Source organism: Hippopotamus amphibius, chromosome 4, assembly GCF_030028045.1.
Source record: "Hippopotamus amphibius kiboko isolate mHipAmp2 chromosome 4, mHipAmp2.hap2, whole genome shotgun sequence".
Classification (NCBI taxonomy): domain Eukaryota; kingdom Metazoa; phylum Chordata; class Mammalia; order Artiodactyla; family Hippopotamidae; genus Hippopotamus; species Hippopotamus amphibius.
In genome coordinates this window covers 6,477,509-6,501,620 of record NC_080189.1, presented here as the reverse complement: position 1 = coordinate 6,501,620, position 24,112 = coordinate 6,477,509, and the positions used below count along the sequence as shown (strand labels likewise).

At 42.3% G+C, this 24,112-nt stretch overlaps 1 protein-coding gene and 1 pseudogene across 2 annotated transcripts in view; one reads left to right on the top strand and one right to left on the bottom strand.

Annotated features, from left to right (window-relative positions):
- LOC130850827 (GTPase IMAP family member 1-like) overlaps positions 1-23,760 on the bottom strand; it is a 29,155-nt gene extending 5,395 nt beyond the window's left edge. The window contains exons 1-3 of one of the 2 annotated variants that reach the window (XR_009053027.1): positions 23,670-23,760; positions 19,492-19,540; positions 16,890-18,498 (exon numbers count right to left, since the gene is read on the bottom strand). Coding sequence is in view for 1 of the 2 variants with exons in the window: in XM_057730208.1 (XP_057586191.1) it covers positions 17,615-18,498; positions 19,492-19,534 (927 nt within the window). In the remaining variant the exon portion in view is untranslated. Of the gene's footprint in view, positions 1-16,797; positions 18,499-19,491; positions 19,541-23,669 lie in introns of those variants that run through there. The other variant, XM_057730208.1, reaches the window with a different exon arrangement.
- Positions 4,828-6,200, top strand: LOC130851201 (SKI2 subunit of superkiller complex protein-like; annotated as a pseudogene).
- Positions 23,761-24,112: the final 352 nt, after the last annotated feature.

Here is a 24,112-nt window from a genome sequence, read left to right as displayed (position 1 = left end):
GGTAAACCCAAGTACATGTGGGCACCTTATCTTTGACAATGGAGGCAAGAATACACAATGGAAAAAAGACAGCCTCTTCAATAAGTGGTGCTGGGAACATTGTACAGCTACATGTAAAAGAATGAAATTAGAACACTTCCTAACACCATACACAAAAATAAACTCAAAATGGATTAAAGACCTACATGGAAGGCCAGACACTATAAAACTCCTAGAGGAAAACATAGGCAGAACACTCTATGACATCCATCAAATCAAGATCCTTTTTGACCCACCTCCTAGAATCATGGAAATAAAATCAAAAATAAACAAACGGGACCTAATGAAACTTAAAAGCTTTTCCACAGTGAAAGAAGCCATAAACATGACAAGAAGACAACCCTCAGAATGGGAGAAAATACTTGCCAACGAAGCAATGGACAAAGGATTAATCTCCCAAATATACAAGCAGCTCATGCAGCTTAATACCAAAAAAGCAAATAACCCAATCCACAAATTGGCAGGAGATCTAAATAGACCTCCAAAGAAGACATACAGATGGCCAACAAACACATGAAAAGATGCTCACCATCACTAATCATCAGAGAAATCCAAGTCAAAGCCCCAATGAGGTATCACCTCACACCAGTCACAATGGCCATCATCCAAAAATCTAGAAACAATAAATGTTGGAGAGGGTGCAGAAAAAAGGGAACTCTCCTGCACTGTTGGTGGGGATGTAAGTTGGTACAGCCACTATGGAAAACAGTTTGGAAGTTCCTTAAAAAAATAAAAATAGAACTACCATATGACCCAGTAATCCCACTACTGGGCATATACCCAGAGAAAACCATGATCCAAAAGGAAACGTGTACCATAATGTTCATTGCAGCACTATGTACAATAGCCAGGACCTGGAAGCAACCTAAATGCCCCTCAAAAGATAATTGGATAAAGAAAGATTTAAAGGCTGTCATAATCATCCGACAGCATTCAGTAACTTGCACTCTTTCTGTGGTTTGCTATTTGTTTGCACAATTTCTGCTATTTTTTTCATTTCTTCCTTTTGGTTTCCATTTGACAATTTTTGTTGCTTCACTTCAATCCTTCCATGAAGGGAATGTGCTTCGGTGCTTTCTTATTAATGATGGATGCTAAAAATAAAACTTTAATAACAAGGGATAAAGGAACAACTGCAGTGTACACCTCAGCATATCACAGCACAAACTTCTTTTTGTTCCTGTAAACCCCTATATTTTCAAGAAATGGGCAACAGAGCGATTTTTGTAAATTCACTTGTGTGGAGAAAATTGTGCCTCCTACCTCAGCTGCAGCCATTTCCTGCTTGCACCTGCTCCCTGCTCTCTCTTCTCCATCACTCGAGGTTGTGGTCATAGCACAGGCTCGAAAGGCTAGGTTACAGGCCCCAGGTCCCCTTGTTTGTACCTGCTGATGTCTTTAGAAGGGATGAGAGGAGAAAGGCTGGGCCCAGGAGAAATCTCACCATGGATATCGCACTGAACTGCCCTTAGGATCCCTTTCAGACCCCTCGTCGGGCTGACCTGGCCTGAGGGTGAAGTGAAAGGGTTTCCCTGTGAGTCTCCAAACCTACATCAGGGCCTCACTCAGAGCAGGCACAGCAGTCAGCACTTTTGGCTTCAACAGGAATGAAACAAAATAAACTCTGCTGTAAACTGGAACAGGTGTGTATGGGCGTCACTATCTTTCAAAATCCTGACAATGCACTTCTCAAAGCCTAAGTAGCTAACAGACAGCGGGACAGCCTCATTGCTTTTGACTTGTTTATCGTGACAAAATATAATTTGAAAATGGTCCTTAAATGACTCATTTCTAAGCTTTGAAAGGCCACACATGACTATTTGGAAATATAAGGAGACACTAGCATTTCTCTTATCCTCTGCAGGTATAACATATTCACATTTAGTGGAAAGCCGAGGATTCCAGATAAAATAGCGATCCGGAAGACAATGGCAGCTGCCACCTAGGTCCCCGTCAGCTATATTTCTCTCAACTACAGTAAAGACCAACAAGAATGGGAAACTAAACTACACGAAACCCATGCACTCATCAGGAAGGACAAAGAGGGGAGCTGCAATATGGCCAAAGTTTATTTAAAACTACTGACAGACTTTCCAGCTGCAGAAAGCATGTAGAGGAGCCTGCAAACTTGTCACTGGTGAACAACCATAGTGGTGAAAATTATTTTAAAACATTAAGTTCTCTAAACGTTGTCCTATGATCATGTAGCCAATTAAGAAACATTTATTTTTAAAAAGTCTACTGAACCTGAGTGAGAATAGTGAGAATTTGCATCGTACTTGAACCATGACCTACTTCCTCCCCCTCCAACCCACCCTCACCTCAGCTTGAAAGGAACTCTATTCTAGGCATGGGTGGCCAAGAAATTGAGGCTCCCTCTCCCCACAGCTACTCAGCAAGATTATAGTAGAATATAGTACCAACAGGGCCAGGCTGGCATCATTTCCCATCTCCTCCAACTCTGAGCTGCAGAGACTAAACTCCTGGTGAGTGCAGGCAGCAGTACCCTACCTACCTCTGTTCTTAGGACAGAGGCTCTACGCCAGGCATGACAGGCCCCAACTGCCCACACTCTAGCTCCCTCTTATGACAGAGGTTCTGTGCTAGGAGAGGCAAGTTGAGAAGATCAGATGCTACCATCTCCTGCTCTGGATCTGGTACTGTGGCTCAAAGATTTTGTTCAGGAAGAAAAGAAGTTCATAATATCAGAAAGCTCCAAAGCCCTCCCCACAGGAACAATTATTTGAACAGCATGTGGGAAGTTCAAGTCAAAGGGTGCTTTTGAAAACAATAAAGATTTTAGATGTAAGCAATTTGAAGGAGACTGGTAACCCTCTGAGAGCCATAAGAGAAACCACAGGCCCACAAGTTTACCAGCAGGAAGCAGAAAAATAGACAGGTAAGGAGAATCCTTCTAGGGTCAAAGAAAACCTGAAAACCTGGCCATGAACACTACCCCTGCAAAGGAAACCAAATTTAATTAGATCAGACTCTGGAACAATGCATGTCCATGGGTCACTTTGGTGTACCTCAAAAGCAGGTACAAGAGTGTAAAGCAACTATATTCCAATAAAGAGCTAAAAAAACAGAAAACAGAACTAAAGTGCCATCAAATGGCAATTAGTCAGCCTAACAGCTGGGTGTAATGCCAACAGAGACACACACATTAGCAGAGAGATTAGGGGAAAAGACACTCCAAGAGAGCACTGCTGAAACTATTGTCATCCCAGGTGACTGTGTGAATGCCAAAGGCTGCACCCTCTCAGGACCAATGTCAGAGATTCCACTCTGCTGGAGAAATAGACTGCACTAGAAGAGCCTAGCCAGGTCACTAAACAAATAGGGAACAACAGCAAATCCAGCCCTGGGAAAGCAGGAGGTGAATCAGTATCCAGAGTTGCTACACTATTACCTAAAATCCCTAGTTTTTAACAAAAACTTCAAGACATACAGAGAAAAATGAAAGTATGACCCATATACTGGATAAGATCAGGCAACAGAACCTACCTGTGAGAGGGCCCAGATATTCGATTTGAAGACAGGGTTTCCAAGTAGCAATTATAAATACATTTAAAGAGCTGAGGGAATCACACTTAAAGAAGTAAAGGAAGCTATGATGACAGTATCTCCTTAAATAGAGAATATCAACAAAGAGATAGAAATTATTTTAAAAAATAGGAATTCTGGAGTTGAAAAGCATAACTGAAATTTTAAGACTTACTACAGGGGCTTAATGACAAATTTGAATGAGCAGAAGAAAGAATAAAGGAATATGTAAATATAACAATTATATGCATATGAACTTAACAAGTGAGCCCTGAAAACACATGAAGCAGAAAATACAGAAATCAAAGCAAAAAAACTATTTAACAATAACAGTTGTAGATTACAATACTCCAGTAAGAATAATGCATAGATCAACTAATCAGAAGGTCAACAAAGAAATAGAAGGTGTGCCAACAGTATAAATCAACTAGGTCTAATACAAGATACTCCATCCAGCATCAATATAATACACATTCTTTTCAAGTACATAAGGAATATTCTCCTAAGGAGACCATTTATAAGGCCATAAAAGAAGCTTCAATAAATTTAAGAGGCTTGAAATCATACATAGTATGTTCTCCAGCCAAATTGGAGTAAAATTAAAAATCAATAACAGAAAAAAGTGTGGAATTCAATAATATGAGGATATTAAACAACACAATTCTAAATAACAAGTGAGCCAAAGAAGAAATCAAATAGGAAATTATAAATACTTTGAGATGAATGTAAAAGAAGGAACAACATAAGAAAACTTACAGAGTGCAGCTAAAGCAATGTTTAGAGGAAATTTTATAGTTGGAAATACCTATATTAAACAAAGAAGATCTCAAGCCAATAACCTGATATTTCACATTAAAGTAAGAAATTAAGAGAAAATTAAACCTAAAACATTCAGAAGAAGGATACAATAAAGATTAGAGTGGAAATTAATGAACTAGAGAATAGACAAATAATATAGAAATCAACAAAACCAAAACTTGTTTTCTTTAAAAGATCAACAAATTCACACATCTCTAGGTAGTTTTGCCAAAAAATATGGAGAATTAAATCACTAAAATCATGAATGCAAGAGGAAACATTATTACTGAGCTTACAGAAATAAAACAATTAAAGGAAATATTATGAACAGTTTTATGACCCCCAAGTTAGATAACTTAGATCAAATGAACAAATTTATAAGCTATCAAAATTGAATCAAGAAGAAATAGAAAGGTCAAGATGTCCAGGAAGATGGAGGCATAACAACTCGTGCTACCTCACCCAGACCCCATGGCCCTGCCCCTTTGGGCCATAGAGCTGGGATGCATAGGGCACTGGGAGCGGCTGAATGTGCCTAGGGCTCCAGAGAGCACCCTTCCCCACAGCCAACCTCCTGTGTCCCAGATCTGCAACAAGAAGCAGGGTAGTTTTTTCTATCATCTCCAGCCTGGCTGCCTCTGCATGGTGTGGAGCACTCAGCCTGAAAATGGCAGAGGAAGATGGATCCCAGGTCTCTCCTGGCCACACTGGGGGCCCCAGTCCCCTCTGACCTACAGGCCCAAAGACACCCAACCACAGGCCAGATACTAGGCTACAAGGAGTTCTTGCTAGAGAATATAAACCTGGTGGCCATGGCCTTCTTTTTTTGGCTGGCCACCAGGGCACATCTCCCAGTCCCTGTGGGAGAATCCAACACAGTACCCTTTCTGGCCAGGTGGAATGGATGAGCCCACCATAACACATCTGAGCACTTGGGAGGAGGCTGAGAAGGAGATAGACTTTGAGAAAGATCTTCTTACTGTTCCACCTGGCTTTAAGAGAGCCATGGACTTAACAAAGGGTCACCCAACCCCAGCTTCCGGGTTGCTCAGCCGCAGCCGTCTGCTGGAGCCTCTGGATTTGGGTTAAGGGGATGAGGATGAGAGTGAGGCAGATGGACAGCCAGGTGGTCCCAGACAGACACCGTTTTAGCCTCTCCCTGAAGTTCTCCCCTGGCCCAAGCAAGCAGCTTGGAGGACCTACTGTTAAAGGAAGCATCTACAGCTGTAGCCCCCCAAGAGCTTCCCAAGCTCCCACCTCAGGACAAGTGGGCCACTCCTGTGGATGTCACCTCCCTTGTTTGTGATTTCTACCACCTCATTCCCCAGCCAGCCATTCAGTGCGCATTAGAGCCAGACGTGTTTCAGAAACAGGCCACCCTGCACTTGGAATGGCATGGCTCAGTCATTGTCACAGCTCACACATCTGTGGGGAAGATGGTTGTGGCTGAATATGCCATTTCCCTTGCCAAGAAACACATTGCGCACACCATCTATACTTCACCCATCAAGCCTCTGAGCAACCAGAAGTTCCAGGACTTCCAAAACACATTTGGGGGTGTGGGACTGCTCACTGGGGACTTGCAGCTGCACCCAGAGGCCTCTTGTCTCATTACAACAACAGAGATCCTTTGCTTCATGCTGTACAGTGGCTCAGATGTCATCTAAGACATGGAGTGGGTCATCTTTGATGAGGTTCACTACATCAACGATGCTGAGTGTGGGGTCATGTGGGAAGAGGTACTTATCATATTCCCTGACAGAAATGTTGGCAGGGGAAGCCTGGGTCACCAGGGAAGTGGGGGGCTTGTTGAGTGATGCACAAAGGGTGGGGCTGCCATTGCAGTGCTCTTCCCCACCCTCCAGCTGGGCCTCCTTGGGCAGTGGCAGGGGCATACACTTGAGCAGGCTTGCCCGCCCCTCAAGCCAGGGTCTCCCCTGCCCACTCAGGCCCATCAAGCCTGATAGTGTCCTGGTCTGAGCCCTGCCCCCACCAGGGCCTCCTCCAGCCGAGTGGGTCCCTGCAAGCCTGGGCACCATCCCCCTCAAAGCCTCTGTGGGCCACATGTGTCCTGGCAGCCTGCTTGCCACCCCTGACAAAGCCCGCTCTGGCTACACTGGTCCCTGTGGACATGCCCATGGAAGCCTGCACCTCAGCTGGCCTGCACGTGCACATATGATCCAGGCCAGCTTCAGGAGCAGACACTGGTGAAAGGAACATGCACAGAGGTGGGGCTGACACAGCAGGTCCAGAAAACTACCTTGAGGTCTTGGAGGGCCTCCTGGACAGACAAGGGTTGGATGTAGCTCACCATAGGGGCAAGGGCACTGATAGTGGAGACAACTAGGAATTTTTATTTTTAATTATTTATTACAAATTTTTTTGAAGTTGTGTTTTGTTTTGTTGCCTCATTTTTGTTTTATTTATTCTAATATATTTTTTCTAATTTTATTTTATTTTTTATTCTCTGTTATTGTTATGCTCTTTTTTGTTTGCTGTCTTTTTTTTTTCTTTTTTTTGGTTTCTTCTTTTGATATTTTTGTGTTGTTTTGTTTTGGTTTTTTATCTTTTTTCTTTTCTTTTTTCTTTTTGTTTTTGTTTTGTCATTTTTGTGTGTTTGTCGTTTGTTCCCTTAGCTTTTCTTTTAGTTTGTTTTTTTGATTTTGTTTTATTTTTTTGTTTTCCATTTAGGTTAGTTATTACTGGTTTTGATTTTTGGGCTCTCTTGTTTGTTTGAGTGTCTTCATGTTTTTTGCTTTCCTTGTTTTCTGTTGTGGTTGTTTGCTTGTCGATTTGTTTTTTGTTTGCTTGGATTTGTTATTTGTCTTGGGCTTTATTTGTTTTCTTTTGTTTTTTAAAAGATTTATTTATTATTTTATTTATTTATATTTGGCTGTGTTGGGTCTTCATTGCTGCATGTGGGCTTTCTCTAGTTGTGGCAAGCGGGGGTTACCCTTCTTTGAAGTGCACAGGCTTCTCAGTGCAGTGGCTTCTCTTGTTGAGGAGCATAGGCTCTAGGTGCATGGGCTTCAGGAGTTGTGGCTCTTGGGCTCTAGAGCACAGGCTCAGTAGTTGTGGCACATGGGCTTAGTTGCTCTGAGGCATGTGGGATCTTCCTGGACCAGGGCTCAAACCTGTGTTCCCTGCATTGGTAGGCAGATACTTAACCACTGCACCACCAGGGAAGTCCCTGTGTGTTTGTTTTTGTTTGTTCAGCTTTATTTTTATTATTTTCCTTGGGCTTTGTTTGTTTTTTATTTTTTGTTTTTTTCTGCACTTCATGGCTTGTGGGGTCTTGGTTCCCAGGCCAGGGGTTGGGCCTAAGCCCATGGTGGGAGCACTGAGTCCAAGCCACTGGACTACCAGAGAACTTCAGGCCCCAGGTAATATTAATTGGTGTGAGCTCTCCTGGAGGTCCTCAACTTGACACCAAGACCTGGCTCCACCCAACTGCCTGCAAACTCCAGTGCTGGATGCCTCAGGCCAAACAACCAGCAAGACAGGAACACAGTCCCACCCATCAACAAAAATGAGATAACAGAGAATATGTTACAGACAAAGGAACAGGGTAGAAACCTACAATAACAAATAAATGAAGAGGAAATAGGCAATCTACCTGAAAAAGAATTCAGAGCAATAATAGTAAAGATGATCCAAGATCTCAGAAATAGAATGGAGGCATGGATTGAGAAAATACAAGAAATGTTGAACAAGGACCTAGAAGAACTAAGGAACAAACAGTGATGAACAAAACAATAACAGAAATGAAAAATACATTAGAAAAAAATCAATAGCAGAATAACTGAGGCAAAAGAATGCACAAATTAGCTGGAAGATAGAAAGGTGGAAATAACTGCTGAGGAGCAGAATAAAGAAAAAAGAATGAAAAGAAATGAGGACAGTCTCAGAGACCTCTGGGACAATGTTAAATGCACCAACATTAGAATTGTAGGGGTCCCAGAAGAAGAGAAGAAAAAAGGTTCTGAGAAAATATTCAAAGACATTATAGTTGCAAACTCTCCTAACATGGGAAAGAAAATAGCCACCCATATCCAGGAACTGCAGAGAGTCCCATACAGGATAAACCAAGGAGAAACATGCCAAGACACATATTAATCAAACTAACAAAAATTAAATTCAAAGAAAAAAAATATTAAAAGCAGCAAGAAAAAAGCAACAAATAACATACAAGGGAATCCCCATAAGGTTATCAGCTGATTTTTCAGCAGGCAATGGCAGGATATATTTAAAGTGATGAAAGGGGAAAATCTACAACCAAGATTACACTACCCAGCAAGGATCTCATTCAGATTTGACGGAGAAATCAAAAGCTTTATTGACAAGCAAAAGCTAAGAGAATTCAGCACCACCAAACCAGCTTTACAACAAATGCTAAAGGGATTTCTCTAGGCAGGAAACACAAGAGAAGAAAAAGATCTACAAAAACAAACACAAAACAATTAAGAGAATGGTAAGAGAAACATACATATTGATAATTACCTTAAATGTAAGTGGATCAAATGCCCAAACCGAAAGATACAGACTGGCTGAGTGGATACAAAAACAAGACCCACATATATGCTGTCTACAAGAAACCCACTTCAGAGCTAGGGACACATACAGACTGAAAGTGAGGGGTGGAAAAAGATATTCCATGCAAATAGAAATCAAAAGAAAGCTGGAGTAGCAATACTCATGTCAGACGAATTAGACTTTAAAATAAAGACTGTTACAAGAGACAAGGAATGACACTACATAATGGTCAAGGGATCAATCCAAAAAGAGGATATAACAACTATAAATATTTATGCACCCAACATAGGAGCACCTCAATACGTAAGGCAAATGCTAACAGCCATGAAAGGGGAAATCAACAGTAACACAATAATAGTGGGGGACTTTAACACCCCACTTACACCAATGGACAGATCATCCAGACAGAAAATTAATGAGGAAATAAAGCCTTAAATGACACATTAGAACAGATAGACTTAATTGGTATTTATAAGACTTTGCATCTGAAAGAGCAAAATACACTTTCTTCTCAAGTGCACATGGAACATTCTCCAGGGTAGATCATATCTTGGGTCACAAATCAAGCCTCAATAAATTAAAAAATTGAACTCATATAATGCACCTTTTCTGACCACAACAGTATGGGATTGAAAATCAATTACAGAAAAAAAACCTGTAAAAACCACAAACACATGGAGGCTAAACAATATGCTAGTAAGTAACCAATGTATCACTGAAGAAATCAATGAGGAAATTTAAAAAACACCTGGAAACAAATGATAATGGAAACACAATGACCCAAAACCTATGGGATGCAGCAAAAGCAGTGCTAGGAGGGAAGATTATAGTAATACAATCCCACCTCAAGAAACAAGAAAAATCTCAAATAAACAACTTAACCTTATACCTAAAGCAAGCAGAGAAAGAAGAACAAACAAAGCCCAAAGTTAGTAGAAGGAAGGAAATCATAAAGATTAGAGCAGAAATAAATGAAATAGAAATGAAGACAATAGCAAAGATCGATGAAACTAAAAGTTGTTTCTTTGAGAAGATAAACAAAATTGATAAACCTTTAGCAGACTTATCAAGAAAAAGAGGGAGAGGACTCAAATCAATAAGATTAGAAATGAAACAGAAGTTACAACTGACACTGCAGAAATACAAAGGATCATAAGAGACTACCCAAGCAACAAAATGCCAATAAAATGGACAACATGGAAGAAATGGACAAATTCTTAGAAAGGTACAACCTTCCAAGACTGAACCAGTAAGAAATAGAAAATATGAACTGACCAATCACAAGTAATGAAATTGAAACTGTGAAAAAAATCTTCCCAGTAAACAGAAGTCCAGGACCAGATGGCTTCACAGTGAATTCCATCAAACATTTAGAGAAGAGCTAACACCTATCCTTCTCAAACTCTTTCCCAAAACTGCAGAGATAGGAATACTCCCAAACTCATTCTACAAGGCCACAATCACACTGATATCAAAAGCAGACAAAGATATCACAGAAAAAGAAAGTCACAGGCCAGTACCACTGATGAACATAGATGCAAAAATCCTCAACAAAATACTAACAAACAGAATGCAACAACACATTAAAAGGCACCATGGTCAAGTGGGATTTATTCCAGGGATGCAAGAATTCTTCAGTATATGCAAATCAATCAATGTGATACACCATATTAACAAATTGAAGAATAAAAACCATATGATCAGCTCAATAGATGCAGAAAAAGCTTTTGACACAATTCAACACCCATTTATGACAAAAACTCTCCAGAAAGTGGACATAGAGGGAACATACCTCAACATAATGAAGGCCACATATGACAAACACACAGCTAACATCATTCTTTTTTTTTTTTTTTTTTTTTTTGCTAACATCATTCTTAACAGTGAAAAACTGAAAACATTTCTTCTAAGATCATGAACATGACAAGGATGTCCACTCTTACCACTTTTATTCAACATAATTTTGGAAGTCCTAGCCACAGTAATCAGAGAAGAAAAAGAAATAAAAGGAATACGAATTAGAAAAGAAGATGTAAAACTGTCACTCTTTGTAGATGACATGATACTATACATAGAAAATCCTAAAGATGCCACCAGAAAACTACTAGAGCTAATGAATGAACTTGGTAAATTTACAGGATACAAAATTAATACACAGATACCTGCTGCATTCCTATACACTAACAATGGAAGATTAGAAAAAGAAATTAAGGAAACAATCCGTTACCACTGCAACAAAAAGAATAAAATACCTGGGAATAAACTTACCTAAAAAGGCAAAAGACATGTACTCAGTAAACTATAAGATACTGATGAAAGAAATCAATGATGACACAAACAGATGGAGAGATATACCATGTTTTGGATTGGAAGAATCAATACTATGAAAAAGAATATACTACCCAAAGAAATCTACAGATTCAATGAAATCCCTATCAAATTACCAAGGGCATTTTTCACAGAATTAGAACAGAAATTTTTATAATTTGTATGGAAACACAAAAGACCCTGAATAGCCAAAGCATCTTGAGACAGAAAAATGGAGCTGGAGGAATCAGGGTCCCTGACTTCAGACTATACTAACAAAGCCACGGTAATCAAGACAGTATGATACTAGTGCAAAAACAGAAATATAGATCAATGGATCAGGATAGAAAGCCCAGAGATAAACCCACAGACCTATGGTCACCTAATTTACAACAAAGGAGGCAAGGATATACAATGGAGAAAAGACAGCTTCTTTAATAAGTGGTGCTGGGAAAACTGGATCACTACACGTAAAAGAATGGAATTAGAACACTTCCTAACACCATACACAAAAATAAACTCAAAATAGATTAAAGACCTATATATAAGACTGGACACTATAAAACTCTTACAGGAAAACATAGGCAGAACACTCTATGACAAATTGCAGCAAGATCTTTTTTGACCCACCTCCCAGAGTAATGAAAATAAAAATAAAAATAAACAAATGGGACCTAATGAAACAAAAGCTTTTGCACAGCAAAGAATACCATCAACAAGATGAAAAGACAACCATCAGAATGGAAGAAAATATTTGCAAATGAAGAAACTGACAAGGAATTAATCTCCAAAATGTACAAAGAGCTCATGCAGCTCAATATCACAAAAGAAAACAACCCAGTCAAAAAATGGGTGGAAGACCTAAATAGACATTTCTCCAGAGAAGATATGCAGATAGCCACCAAACACATGAAAAGATGCTCAACATCACTAATTATTAGAGAAATGCAAATCAAAACTACAATGAGGTATCATTTCACACCAGTAAGAATAGCCATCATCAAAAGATCTACAAACAATAAATGCTGGAGAGGGTGTGGAGAAAAGGGAATCCTCCTACACTGTTGGTGGGAATGTAAATTGGTGCAGCCACTATGGAGAACAGTATGGAGGTTCCTTAAAAAGCTAAAAATAGAACTACCATATGACTCAGCAGTTTCATATACCTAGAGAAAACCATAATTCAAAAAGATAACATGGACCCTGATGTTCACTGCAGCACCATTTACAATAGCCACGCTATGAAAGCAACTTAAATGTCCATTAACAGAAGAAAGGATAAAGAAGATGTGGTACATATATACAATGGAATATTACTCAGCCATAATAAGGAGCAAAATTGTGCCATTTGTAGAGACATGGATGGACCTAGAGACTGTCATACAGAGTGACGTAAGTCAGAAAGAATAGAACAAATATATAATATTCCTTATATGTGGAATCTAGAGAAATGATACAGATGAACTTACTTGCAAAGCAGAAATAGAGACACAGACATAGAGAACAGATGTATGGATACCGGCGTGGGGGGGGTGATGGGATAAATTGTGAGATTGGGATTGACATATATACACTACTATGTATAAAATAGATAACTAATGAGAACCTACTGTATAGCACAGGAAACTCAATGTTCTGTGGTGACCTAAATGGGAAGGAAATCCAAAAAAGAGGGGATATATGTATACATATAGCTGATTTACTTTGCTGTACAGCAGTAACTAATACAACATTGTAAAGCAAATATAACTCCAATAAAATTAATTTAAAAAAAAGAACTTCCAGTATATGTGAAGTGATGTAATACTCTCTGAAGGTAGGATGTGATAAGTTAAAGGTGCATTATTATAAATTGTGGAGCAACCACTAAGAAAATAAAATGAGGTATAGCTAATAAAGCAGTAGTGGAAATAAAATGAAAATTTAAAAATTCACCAGGAAAAACAGCAGAGAAAAAGGGGGAAAAAAAAGAACAGATGGAACAAATAGAGACAAACAGGAAGATGATGAATTTAAACACAACCTTATCAATAATCATATCAGAGGTAAATTATCTAAATTCTTCAAGTATAAGACAGATGGGGTAAAAAAGCAAGACCTACCTGCATGCTGTTTAAAGAAAATCCCACCCTAAGTATGAAGACACAGATAGGTTAAAGTAGAAGAGTTGAAAAAGACATATCATACATAGATAAAGCATATGAAACCTACAATGGCTATAATATCAGACAAAGTGGCTTCAGAACAATACCATCTCTATATCAAGGATTAAGGAGGACCCTTCATCATGGCAGGTAGGTCAATTCATCAACAAGACACAACAGTGCTGAGTGTGATGCTCCTCGTAATTAACTGAACTTCAAAACACCCAGAGAACTTCAAAATTCAAGAAGTAAAAACTGACAGAAAGAAATGGAGAATTAGACAAATCCACAGAGTCGGAGATTACAACAGTCCTTTATCAATTATGTTTATTATTTCCTTTTTTCCTTAAGATTGAGCGCAGAGTGACTTCCTAGGTTGCACAGTGGTTAAGAATCTGCCTGCCAATGCAGGGGACACGGGTTCGAGCCCTGCCCCAGGAGGATACCACATGCTGCAGAGCAACTAAGCCCATGAGCCACAACTATTGACCCCATGTGCCGCAACTACTGAAGCCCATGCGCCTAGAGCCAGCCTGTGCTCTGCAATAGGAGAGGCCACTGCAATGAGAAGCCTGCGCACCACAATAAAGAGTAGCCCCTGCTTGCCACAGCTAGAGAAAGCCCGTGTGCAGCAATGAAGACCCAACACAGCCAATAAAATACATACATACATACATACATACATACATACATACATTTTTTTAAAAAAAAGATTGCACACAGATAAGGGAAGAGAAATTGTGTTTCATAATTTAGATTTCTTCCCATCAAACTGACTTGTTTCATTTCCCCATTGCCCACAATCTTATCCTTGAGCGAGTGGGATGGGGCTGAAGAAGTGCATGAAGGAACAGAAGGAGGATGAACTCAAAGACTTAGATTATGATTCCAGATTCTGCACAGGGGGTGGCTTGGTGTATGCCATCTAAGATTTCTGGGCCTCAGTTTCCTCTTTTTTCAAAAAAAGATAGTAGTCTCTTTTCTGCCTGAAAGTAAAGCCAGAGCCCCTGAAATCACTCTGAGCAGACGGAGGTGGATGCTGTTAACGGTGCCTCAGAGTTACGACCCATGGTGTTTCCAGTGTTCTGTGAGGCCGATTCTTGGCCTCTACCCCAGACCAGACAGCTGCTCTCAGAATTTTCACCATTAGTTGCAGCCAGTGATGCCCACAGGGCTAGCTGTGCTGTAAGTGGTGGGCAGAGGCTGGTGAGTAGAGACTGATTTTGCTCATTCTTGACCAAAGTCATCTGCATTTAAAGTGGAAAAGGAATGGGTGAGTAGTGGGATGAGGAGACAGATGTAGGGAAGAGAAAATCTTATCCTCCCTTATCTTCAACAACAAAGGTGATTGGCTTCAGCAACGGGTAGAAAAAAGGGGAAATGGCCATTTACCCCTTACTTTTCCATCCTTCACTGACAGTGTCACTTAGGGTTTGGCATAGGAGGGCCATCAACAAGACCTTTTCTCAGGTTCTGATGATCGTTTAGGAAGTCATGATGCTGCTGATAGGGCAGTACAGAGGACATTTCTGTTATCAATTTCTACCTTGATGCCACTGTGGTCAGAGAACCACAATGACTTTAAGTTTGTTGAGGTTTATTACATAGCCCAGGCTATGGTCTATCTTGGCGCACGTTCCAGGTACACTTGAAAAGAGTATGGTCGAGTGTTCTCTAAGTATCAGTTTGATCCTATTGATTGATAGTGTCACTGAACTTTTCTATATCCTTGCTCATTTTCTATGTGGTTGTTCTATCAATTGTTGAGAGAGAGGAGTGGGAAGTCTCTAACTGTAATTCTGGATTTGTCTAATTCTCCTTTTAGTTCTATCAGTTTTTGCTTCACAAATTTTGCATCTCTATTTTTGGGGAATACACATTTAGGATTGCTTTGTCTTCTTGGTGGACTGACTTTTTTTTAACACTATGTAAGATGTCTCTGCAGCTAGTAATTTTCTTTGTTCTAAAGTCTATTGTGCTTGATATTCATTTAGCCATTTCTTCTTTCCTCTGCATGATTAATATTTGCAGGATTTAACTTTTTCTATCCTTTTATTTTCAACCTGTTTCTACTATAATATTTGAAATGATTTTCATGTAAGCAGTATATAGTTGGATCATGTGTTTTAATATACTCTGCCAATCTCTGCTTTTAATTGGTGTATTTAGATCTCTTACATTGAATATAGTTATTGAGATGTCAGAGCATGTCTGCCATTTTATTTTTTTTCCTTTGTTCTCTCTGTTTTTCATTTCTCTGTTATCCCTGTTACATTCCTGTGGGTTAATTGAACAACTTTTAGAATTCTATTTTGATTTATAGATAGTGTTTTAAAAATTTTATCCCTCTGTATAACTTTTTAAATGGCTGTTCTGGGTATTGTATAACTTATCACAGTCCACCCATATTATTATTTTACTGGTTGGAGAGAAGTGTACAAATTTACTTCCCCTTACATCCCTTTAACTTTCCCTGTTTACAATATAACTTTCTAAAATTTATTTCCTCTACATAAATTTAGAACCACATCAGTCAGTGTTATAATATTTTCTTCAACCATTGAACATAATTTAGGAAACTCAGGAGGAGAAGAAAAGTCTACTTATTACATTTTTGCTACTTTCTTCCTTCCTGGCACTGTTATTCTTTCCTTACTGTTTCTGAACTCCCCTTGGTCATTCTTTTAGAGTAGATTGCTGGTGGCAAATTCCCTTAATTAACATTCCTTCATCTGAGAATGCTTTGATTGTCCTTTCATTCTTGAAGGATATTTTCTCTGGCTATAGAATTCTGGGTTGACAGCTCTTTTTTTTAAACACTTGAAAAATACTGTGTCCCTTCCTTCTGACCTCCGTGATTTCTGATGAAAAGTCTAGAGATGGTCCTGCACCACCAAGGAGGCAGAGCATGATGTGCCTCTCAAGAGTCTGCCACTTCTGTCTCTCTTGTCTAAAGAATAGTAGGATCCAGGCACCTCACTCCCCATCCCACTATGTATTTAGGATTAGGGAGTAAAAGTCTCCTGGTGTTTCTGAGTTTGTTCTTGCACATCAGCTACTTCATGATCACTCAGCTCTATACTGAGCTTCAGCTCGATTTGGTTCTGGTCAGCAGCTGACTTCCATGATCAATGTCCTCCCTAGGTCATTGCTGCCACCAGCATGCCATCCTCAGAGGAGACTGATGTGGGGGCAGCCTGCATTCCCCTTTACTGCTCTGCTTACCCACACCTATGTAAGACCTGTCGTGCTGGGGACAAAGCAAGTGTGGGTGAAGAGAGAGGGAGGCACATTTAGAACTGACCACAAGGGCTAACCTGGCTCCCTTACCAGCACCAGAGAGCTGATCCTCCCAGGTACGCATGGGACAGAGATGACTCTCTACCCCACCATCACATCACCAGTTCTCAGCCCGTGAAGACCTGTTTGCCTTTTATTTTGAGATTCACATAAAAGAAAAATCTCCAAACCACTTAAATTTTTAAATTTTTCCCTGCATTGAAAACCCATATCCTTGCTTACCCTGTGAGAAAACTCCTCCTTGGAAGGAGGCTTTCTGCAGGACTCCCATGGCCCCTCCAGTGATAGTCTCCTTGGACCTGCAGAAGCATCTGCATTCAAGCTGCTGAGGGGTATGGGTGGGGATGCTCAGGAGATATTCGCCTGCCGGTACCAAGGGGCAGGTCTGCACCAGTGTCTTCTCTCCTTTCGATCACACACCTGAGTGTCTGTTTGGGTGCATGGTTTTTGTAGGTGGGGTCAGGAATGAGAGAGTAGCATCTTTGTTCAATAGGCATGTAAGGCAGGTGAACAAATATTTACAAATGTTGATTTCTTTTAACATGATGTGATTGTCCAGTACACATTTCTTCAATTCAGTTCAATTCAAACAAACCAGTATGTACTCAGGCTCTGCTCGATGGTGGTTCTGCCCTTGGTTCTGCTGGGAGTCCACGGGGTGAGAGGGCAAATTCTCCTCATCTGCTTTCAGGGCTGAAGACAGTTCAATGACAGGAGAAAGTCAAAGGCAGTCTGAGGTCAGTGGAAAATAGGCAAAATTACCAGAGGATTTTTGACTTTGGGAAGGGGGAGCTCAGGGACCCTGGTCACGTCGGAAGCTTTCGGGTGGGAGATGGGACCTGGCAGAACTTTGAAGCTGGTAGATTAGGCCAGGTGAAAGGAGGAAAGGAGAGAATGTGGGCCCTGAAGGCGCAGAGCACCAGGGATGAATGTGATTTTCATGTTATTTACAATCTGTCAGGACCGACCTCACCAAAGGCGTCAGGCTGCTGCCTGAAGATCTGCACGTACAGCAGGACCACGGCGCCCAGCAGGGCGAACACGCCCAGCTTATGCCAGGTCTCGGGCACCTTGCACCACAACCACAGCCTGGCCAGCAGCCAGCGCTCCCGCCGCCTCTGCACGCGCGCGGCCACCAGCTCTGCCACCCTGCGCAGCCTCTCCTCGGGGTCCGCGCTGCCCGGGGCCTGCGCCAGGCTGTACACGTCGTTGGTGTAGGGGGAGCCGCCGTGGTCCCTCACCAGGTCCTCCACCAGCCCCATCAGCTCCATCACCTGCGCCTCCCGCTCTGCACCGGTGGCTCGGTTGTCGAAGGCGCAGACCCGGCCCCCACACTCGGCCACCAGCTCCCCGAGCGCGCGGTTCTCGGTGTCACGCACATAATGCTGCAACGAGCCCCCGTCCAAGTCCTCCTTGCGGGTGAAGACCACGATGGTGCGCGCCACGATGGCGTCCCCGAACAGCACCTTCACCCCCCTCCAGGCCTGCTGGTCCTGGGCCGTGAAGCGGCCCAGCTGGGACACCAGGAGCAGGGCGTGGAGCCCCGGGGCCGAGAGCAGGTAGCAGCGGGCTCTCTCCACGCAGCCCGGGTCTGTCTGCGAGACCTCGGAGCTGAAAAGGTCCGGGGTGTCCGTGATTTCCACGTCCCACTTGGCCCACCTGCAGCTCCCCACGGCGCAGGTCCTGGTCACCGATGTAGCCCCGAGCCTGGAGAGGAAGCGCTTCTGGCCCAGGATGCTGTTTCCCGTGGCACTCTTCCCTGTCCCTGACCTCCCGGCCAGGAGGATCCGCAGCCTGGGCTCCGGCAGGGCCGACTTGTCATCTTCTAAACCTGTGAGCACCAATGATTTGTAAGCTTCTGAACCGGAAAGTCATATATGCTGGTCCCTGGGTCTCCTGGACGCCTTTTGAACAAAGGAGAACAGACTGCTTGGACTTTTGCTTTTCAGACCAAACCTTTACTGAGTGACCTGGTCCGAGGTTTGCGAACTCAGGGGGATCTTTACCTGTCTACTTCTCCCCTCTTTGGTGTCACACATGTACTTGTAGGTGCTCCAGCACCTGGTGAATGTTTCTCTAGAGGACGCCCCTTTGTAACACAGGCCATTACTTCCTCTGACATGATCTGTCATCCACGCTGTGCAGGGCTGGTCCCTATTTGACAACTTCAGTGGCTTCAGCCATACCTTTCCAAATATCCTCCATCCAAGAAAGGCAGGATGGAGGTGGGCCTGGCCGTGAGGGCCATCTGGAGTCCCACACCCTAGGTATGAATCACAGCCCCAACCCCTGCCAGCCCTGTAACCCTGGGAAGCTGCTTAATCTAAATATTAAGCCTCTCCTGCACAAATGGGATCAATAATGCAGCGCTGCCCTCATGGGGCTGCTGGGAGGATAAGATGAGACCATCTCTTCTTCCCTCCCTGTTTCCCTCCTCTTCCTCTTCTCCGCTCTCTTAAACCTGCTGCCTAATAAGATACCTGGTTAACCCTCCTCCTTGTTCCCTAACACCTTCTACCTGGTGAATCATGTCCCCTCTAGTACACGATTTGATGCCCTCTACATCCCCTTCTGTGGAGGTCAGAGGAAGTTTATTCATTTTACTTTGGAAATGGAGGTGCAGGTTAGTCAAAGAACTCAAGATCTCAGAGCAGGGCAGGGGCAGAGATCAAGGTCACATGCCAGTCCCAGGGCTCTTGCTGTTTCATCCCAGCATCGAGAAACCTCTGGGGCACCTCTCTGCTCAGTGTTGAGTTAGCCCATGCCCCTCACTACCCAGAGCTCACACCTGGGGGCAAACATGCGCTGTGAGACATGTTCTTACCATAGGCATTTTCTTCGTCTCTTGGCATCTTCCGTCCTCTCATGATTAACTGAAAGAGTCCAAACACCATGTGTTCATTCATTCATTCATTCATTAAATAGGTGTAACTACCTACAATGTGTCAGGCCAAGTCCAAGGAGCTGGTGACACCATGTCAAGATGAGCCCCTTTAGCTGGTTTGAAAATCAGCAGGGCTCACTAGAGGGCTGTAAGATACTGAGACTCTGGTCTTGAAGAGCACATACAACTTGCTGGCTCCCAGTCCTAGTGCAGAGGCAGCAGATTGAAAACTACTGCCTGCCAGGACTGCCCCAGAGCACCTTCCTAACCCTAACCCTCCCTGGGCTCCTGCTCCAGCCCCTCCTGCCTCAGCCCCTCCTGCTCAAGCCCCTCCTGCTCCCCAGAAAGTCAGAGGCTGCCATTCCCAATGGTTACATGGGCACCAGGGAAGGAGCAGAGAGAGCTCAGTAGTGACTCCAACCACTCTGGTTCCCCATCCTGCCCCTAACCAAGGGGTATGCACAAAGGAAAAAGTGGAACCAGCTCAAAAATGCAGCCCCGAGCTCTCAGGCCCTGGCCATGGCCCCAACCAAAGTGCAGACTGTCATCACATCTGAGGAAAGCCTAACTCCCTTAGGACTCCTGCTCTAGCCCCTTGGCCCTGGACCCCTCCCCAGTAGAGTGGCAACTGGCATGGAGCCTAGGAGAAGCCCTGGCTGGCACCTGGCTCTAGCTCTAGCCCATTCAACTCCAGCCCTGCCTCGCACCAAGGCAGTGGCCACCAGTACACCGTGAGAGAAGAAGCAGTTCCTGCTTACTTCCAGTCCAGCTCTGCTACCAAAGCCATTGGGCACACGCACACTGCAAAGAGACACTCCTACACAAGGACATGCGTTTAAGACCAGGTAACCGTTTCACCTGATTTCATAGAGACAAACACAGAAAGTCAAACAAAATGAGAAAACAGAGGGATATGTTTTAAACGAAAGAACAAGATAGAAAATGCCTAATGAAACAGAAATAAATAATTTACCTGATAAAGAGTCCAGAGCAATCGTAATACAAATGCTAACTGAACTTGGGAAAACAATAGATAAACACAGTGGGAACTTCATCAGAGAAGAACTAGAAAACATAAAAACCAGTAAAAGCTTAAGATTATGATAACTGAAATGAAAAATACACTAGAAGGAATTAAGAGCAGGTTAAGTGATACAGAAGAAAACATAAAACGTAATAGTGGAAACCACCTAATCAGAACAGCAAAAAGAAAAAGACATTGTAAAAAATGAGGATAGATTGTGGAACCTCTGGGACAATGTGAAGTGTACTAACAATCACATTATAGGGGTCCCAGAAAGCAAAGAGAGAGAAAGGGGTAGAAAATGTATTTGGTGAAATTATAATTGAAAACTTCCCTAACCTGAAGAAGGAAACAGATATCTAGGTACAGGTAACACAGAGCACCCCTGTCAGAATGACTGTCATCAGAAAACAAGAAATAACAGGTGTTGGCCAGGATGTAGAGAAAATGGAACCCTAGTGCACTGATAGTGGGAATGTCAATTGGTATAACCACAGTGGAAAACAATATGGAGGTTCCTCAAAAAATTAAAAATAGAACTTCCATTTGATCCAGCAATTTCACTTCTGGGTATATATCCAAAGAAAATGAAAACACTAATTCAAAAAGATGTATGCACCCCAATGTCCATAGCAGCATTATTGGTAATAACCAAGATATAAAAGCAACCTAAGTGTCTAACAACAGATGAATGGATAAAGAAGATGGTGTGTGTGTGTGTGTGTGTGTGTGTATGTAGCAGAATATTCCTCAGCCATAAAAAAGAATAAAATCTTTCCATTTGTAACAACATGGATGGACCTGGAGGGTATTATGCTTAGTGAAATAAGTCGTACAGAGAAAGACAAATGTTGTATGTTTTCACTTATGTGTACAATCTAAAAAAAAAAAAGACAAAAATAGCAAAATAGAAACAAACTCATCTATACAGAGAATAAATTAGTGGTTACCACTGAGGAGAGGGTTGCGGGGAGGGGCAAGATAGGAGAAGGGGATTAAGAGGTACAAAGTAGTAAGTATAAAATAAATAAGACAGGAATTCCCTGGGTCCAGTGGTTGGGACTTGGCCCTTTCACTGCCAAGTGCGCGGTTCAATCTCTGGTCAGGGAACTTAGTTCCCACAAGCCGAAGGGCACAGCCAGGAAAATAAAAAAAGATAGAATGTTGTAATACACACCCCAGAAAATATAGTTAATATTTTTGTTGACTTTATATGAAGCATAATCTATAAAAAAATGTTGTACACCCCAAAGTATTATAATATTGTAAGTCAAATATATGTCAATTAAAAATAAGTAAACTTATTTTTAATTGACATATATTTGAGTAAATAAGTAAATAAACAAAGAAGTGTGCTGGAGAGACTGGGGTGCTCCCTTCCAGCTCTTTATGTTCTGGCCTCAAACCTGAGGCTTCTCAAAGTAAAGTGATTATACCGACTCAAACATCATTTAATACAACTAAGCATTCTGTGGTCAAGTTTTCCCTATCACATGAGCACCTGAACACAAGAGCACAGTCTTTCCTCAGCCTACTTCTCCAGCCTCATTTCCAACTAATCCCCTCCCCAGTCATCTCCTCTACAAACAGCAGATGTCAGGGCCTTTTCCAACTCACCCTGTGCTTTCACTCCTAGGACCATTCATCCCACCCCACATTTCTGCCTGCATCAACATCCATTTCAAATTCTACCTCTTTATGTTGTTCACCTGGTTCCTACAGGTAACTGTGTTCTCCCCCATTGACACCAACAATGAAGGAACAGCAAAGGGAGATGTTGGCTGAATAACCTGTCTCTTGCCAAAGGACTCAGATGGCAGGTTTGCCTGGAACTCAATACAAAGCTGCTCACGTTTCTGCAGTAACACTCCTGCTGACCTCCCACCCAAAGGCTTCAGTAAAGTTTACCCCGTGGGCAAATCACACAATGTGATGAGTTATTTTGTGTGTAGAAATCAACAAACTCTCTTAATTGGCAACAGAGCAGACATGAAGAAACAGCCACAAGATTCAGAGCCAAGAAGAAGAATTTAGCTAAAACAAGATGTCCTCGTCAAAGGGGGAAATGAGGAGGTGTGCAATAGGGAATCCACAGAACTCTCGGGTATGCCCTGTGGAACTTCTCACAAAGTTTGGAACGGACTTTGAAAAGTTCTTCTGAAGTTCTTAACTGCTGAAATCTGGGGTTACAAAAGTGTATAGTTATTGGAAAATGTAAAACTTGTGAAACCCTTTATCTTAAAATTCCAAGGGGTCAAGGTTTATTTAGCTAGTCCAGTAACCTCTGAATCTGGCATCTTTTGGAATTATTTAGGACATTATTAAAAATGCATATTTCTTAGAGGTTTATATTCCTATATCTCTACTTAAATATATTAAGTTCCCCTCTAGGCCGAGTGATTCTAAATCATTCAGTCCATGACCTGAGTTTTTGAACGAATTACCCTAGTTCCACCCCTTCCTTACACAGATGAGATGAGGAAATTAAGATGGTGCAGCAGCCCACAGAGCCCAGCTTGGCTTGGGGAGCAGATGTTCAAGGGATCCTGTAGGGCAATGGGTGAGGACCAAGTTCGTAACCTTAGTTGTCTCCTGCGCTACCGTGGGCAATACTAAGGAGAGTGGAGGTGTTAGGAGGGTTCAACTCAGATATGCACAGAATTTTCACTTTGTAACTGGTTCTGAGGTTAGTTTCTTTTGTATGTCCCCAGGAATACCTTTTGCCTTTGCTAAATATGCACTTGGGGAGTGTTTCTTGCCTTCTAAAGTGGGCTTTGTTCCCTGCAGTAGTCCTAGCAATCACCTTTCTTATTTGTTAGGGGACTAGGGAAGGAGAGAGAATTTAGTCCCACATAAGAGAAGATGCACTCCAGAGCTGGAGAAGATGCTTACCACTTCTTCTCAACTTACTCTATTTGACACTCAGAACATCCTTGCAAACCTGGGTGTGTGAAGTTACTGTTTCTAGATCCTGCTCCCCTTTTTCATACTTACTAGAAAGCAGCTGCTCACTCAGCGAGCTTCACACAAGCAGAGCTCTTCCTGTTCCCCACAGGTCCTACTCCCAGGCTGGCTCCCTTTCCCTTGTGCTCACCGTTCCTGCAGAATTGGTGACAGGCTCTAACGTGGACTCCGAGAAGCTCCTGACCTACTGCGTGCCCTTGGACGGTGGGTGCGGTGGGCTGTTTGCTCCCCACACATGGAGGAAGTCTCTGTGCCTCTCAGACCTCAGAACTCAGGAAGCTCAGGGAGGGAGGGCCCAGTGGTGATGACTTAAAGAGACAGAAACATTGGCTAATGAGCTGGTGGGTATGCACTGTTGTAACTGCGTACCCCACCCCATGCTTTGGGCTATAGTCATGTTTTCCAAAGGTTCCTGTGACAGCAGCATCTTGTTCCCAGCAGGGGCTATAACCTCAACAGGGAAGGGCATTTTAGGTTTCTGAGGCCTCTTTTTATTTCTGACCTTTGACCAATAATCTTATCTCTGGTTGTCTTTTGCTTTTTAGGCATTTTTTAAAAAAATAAAATGGCCTC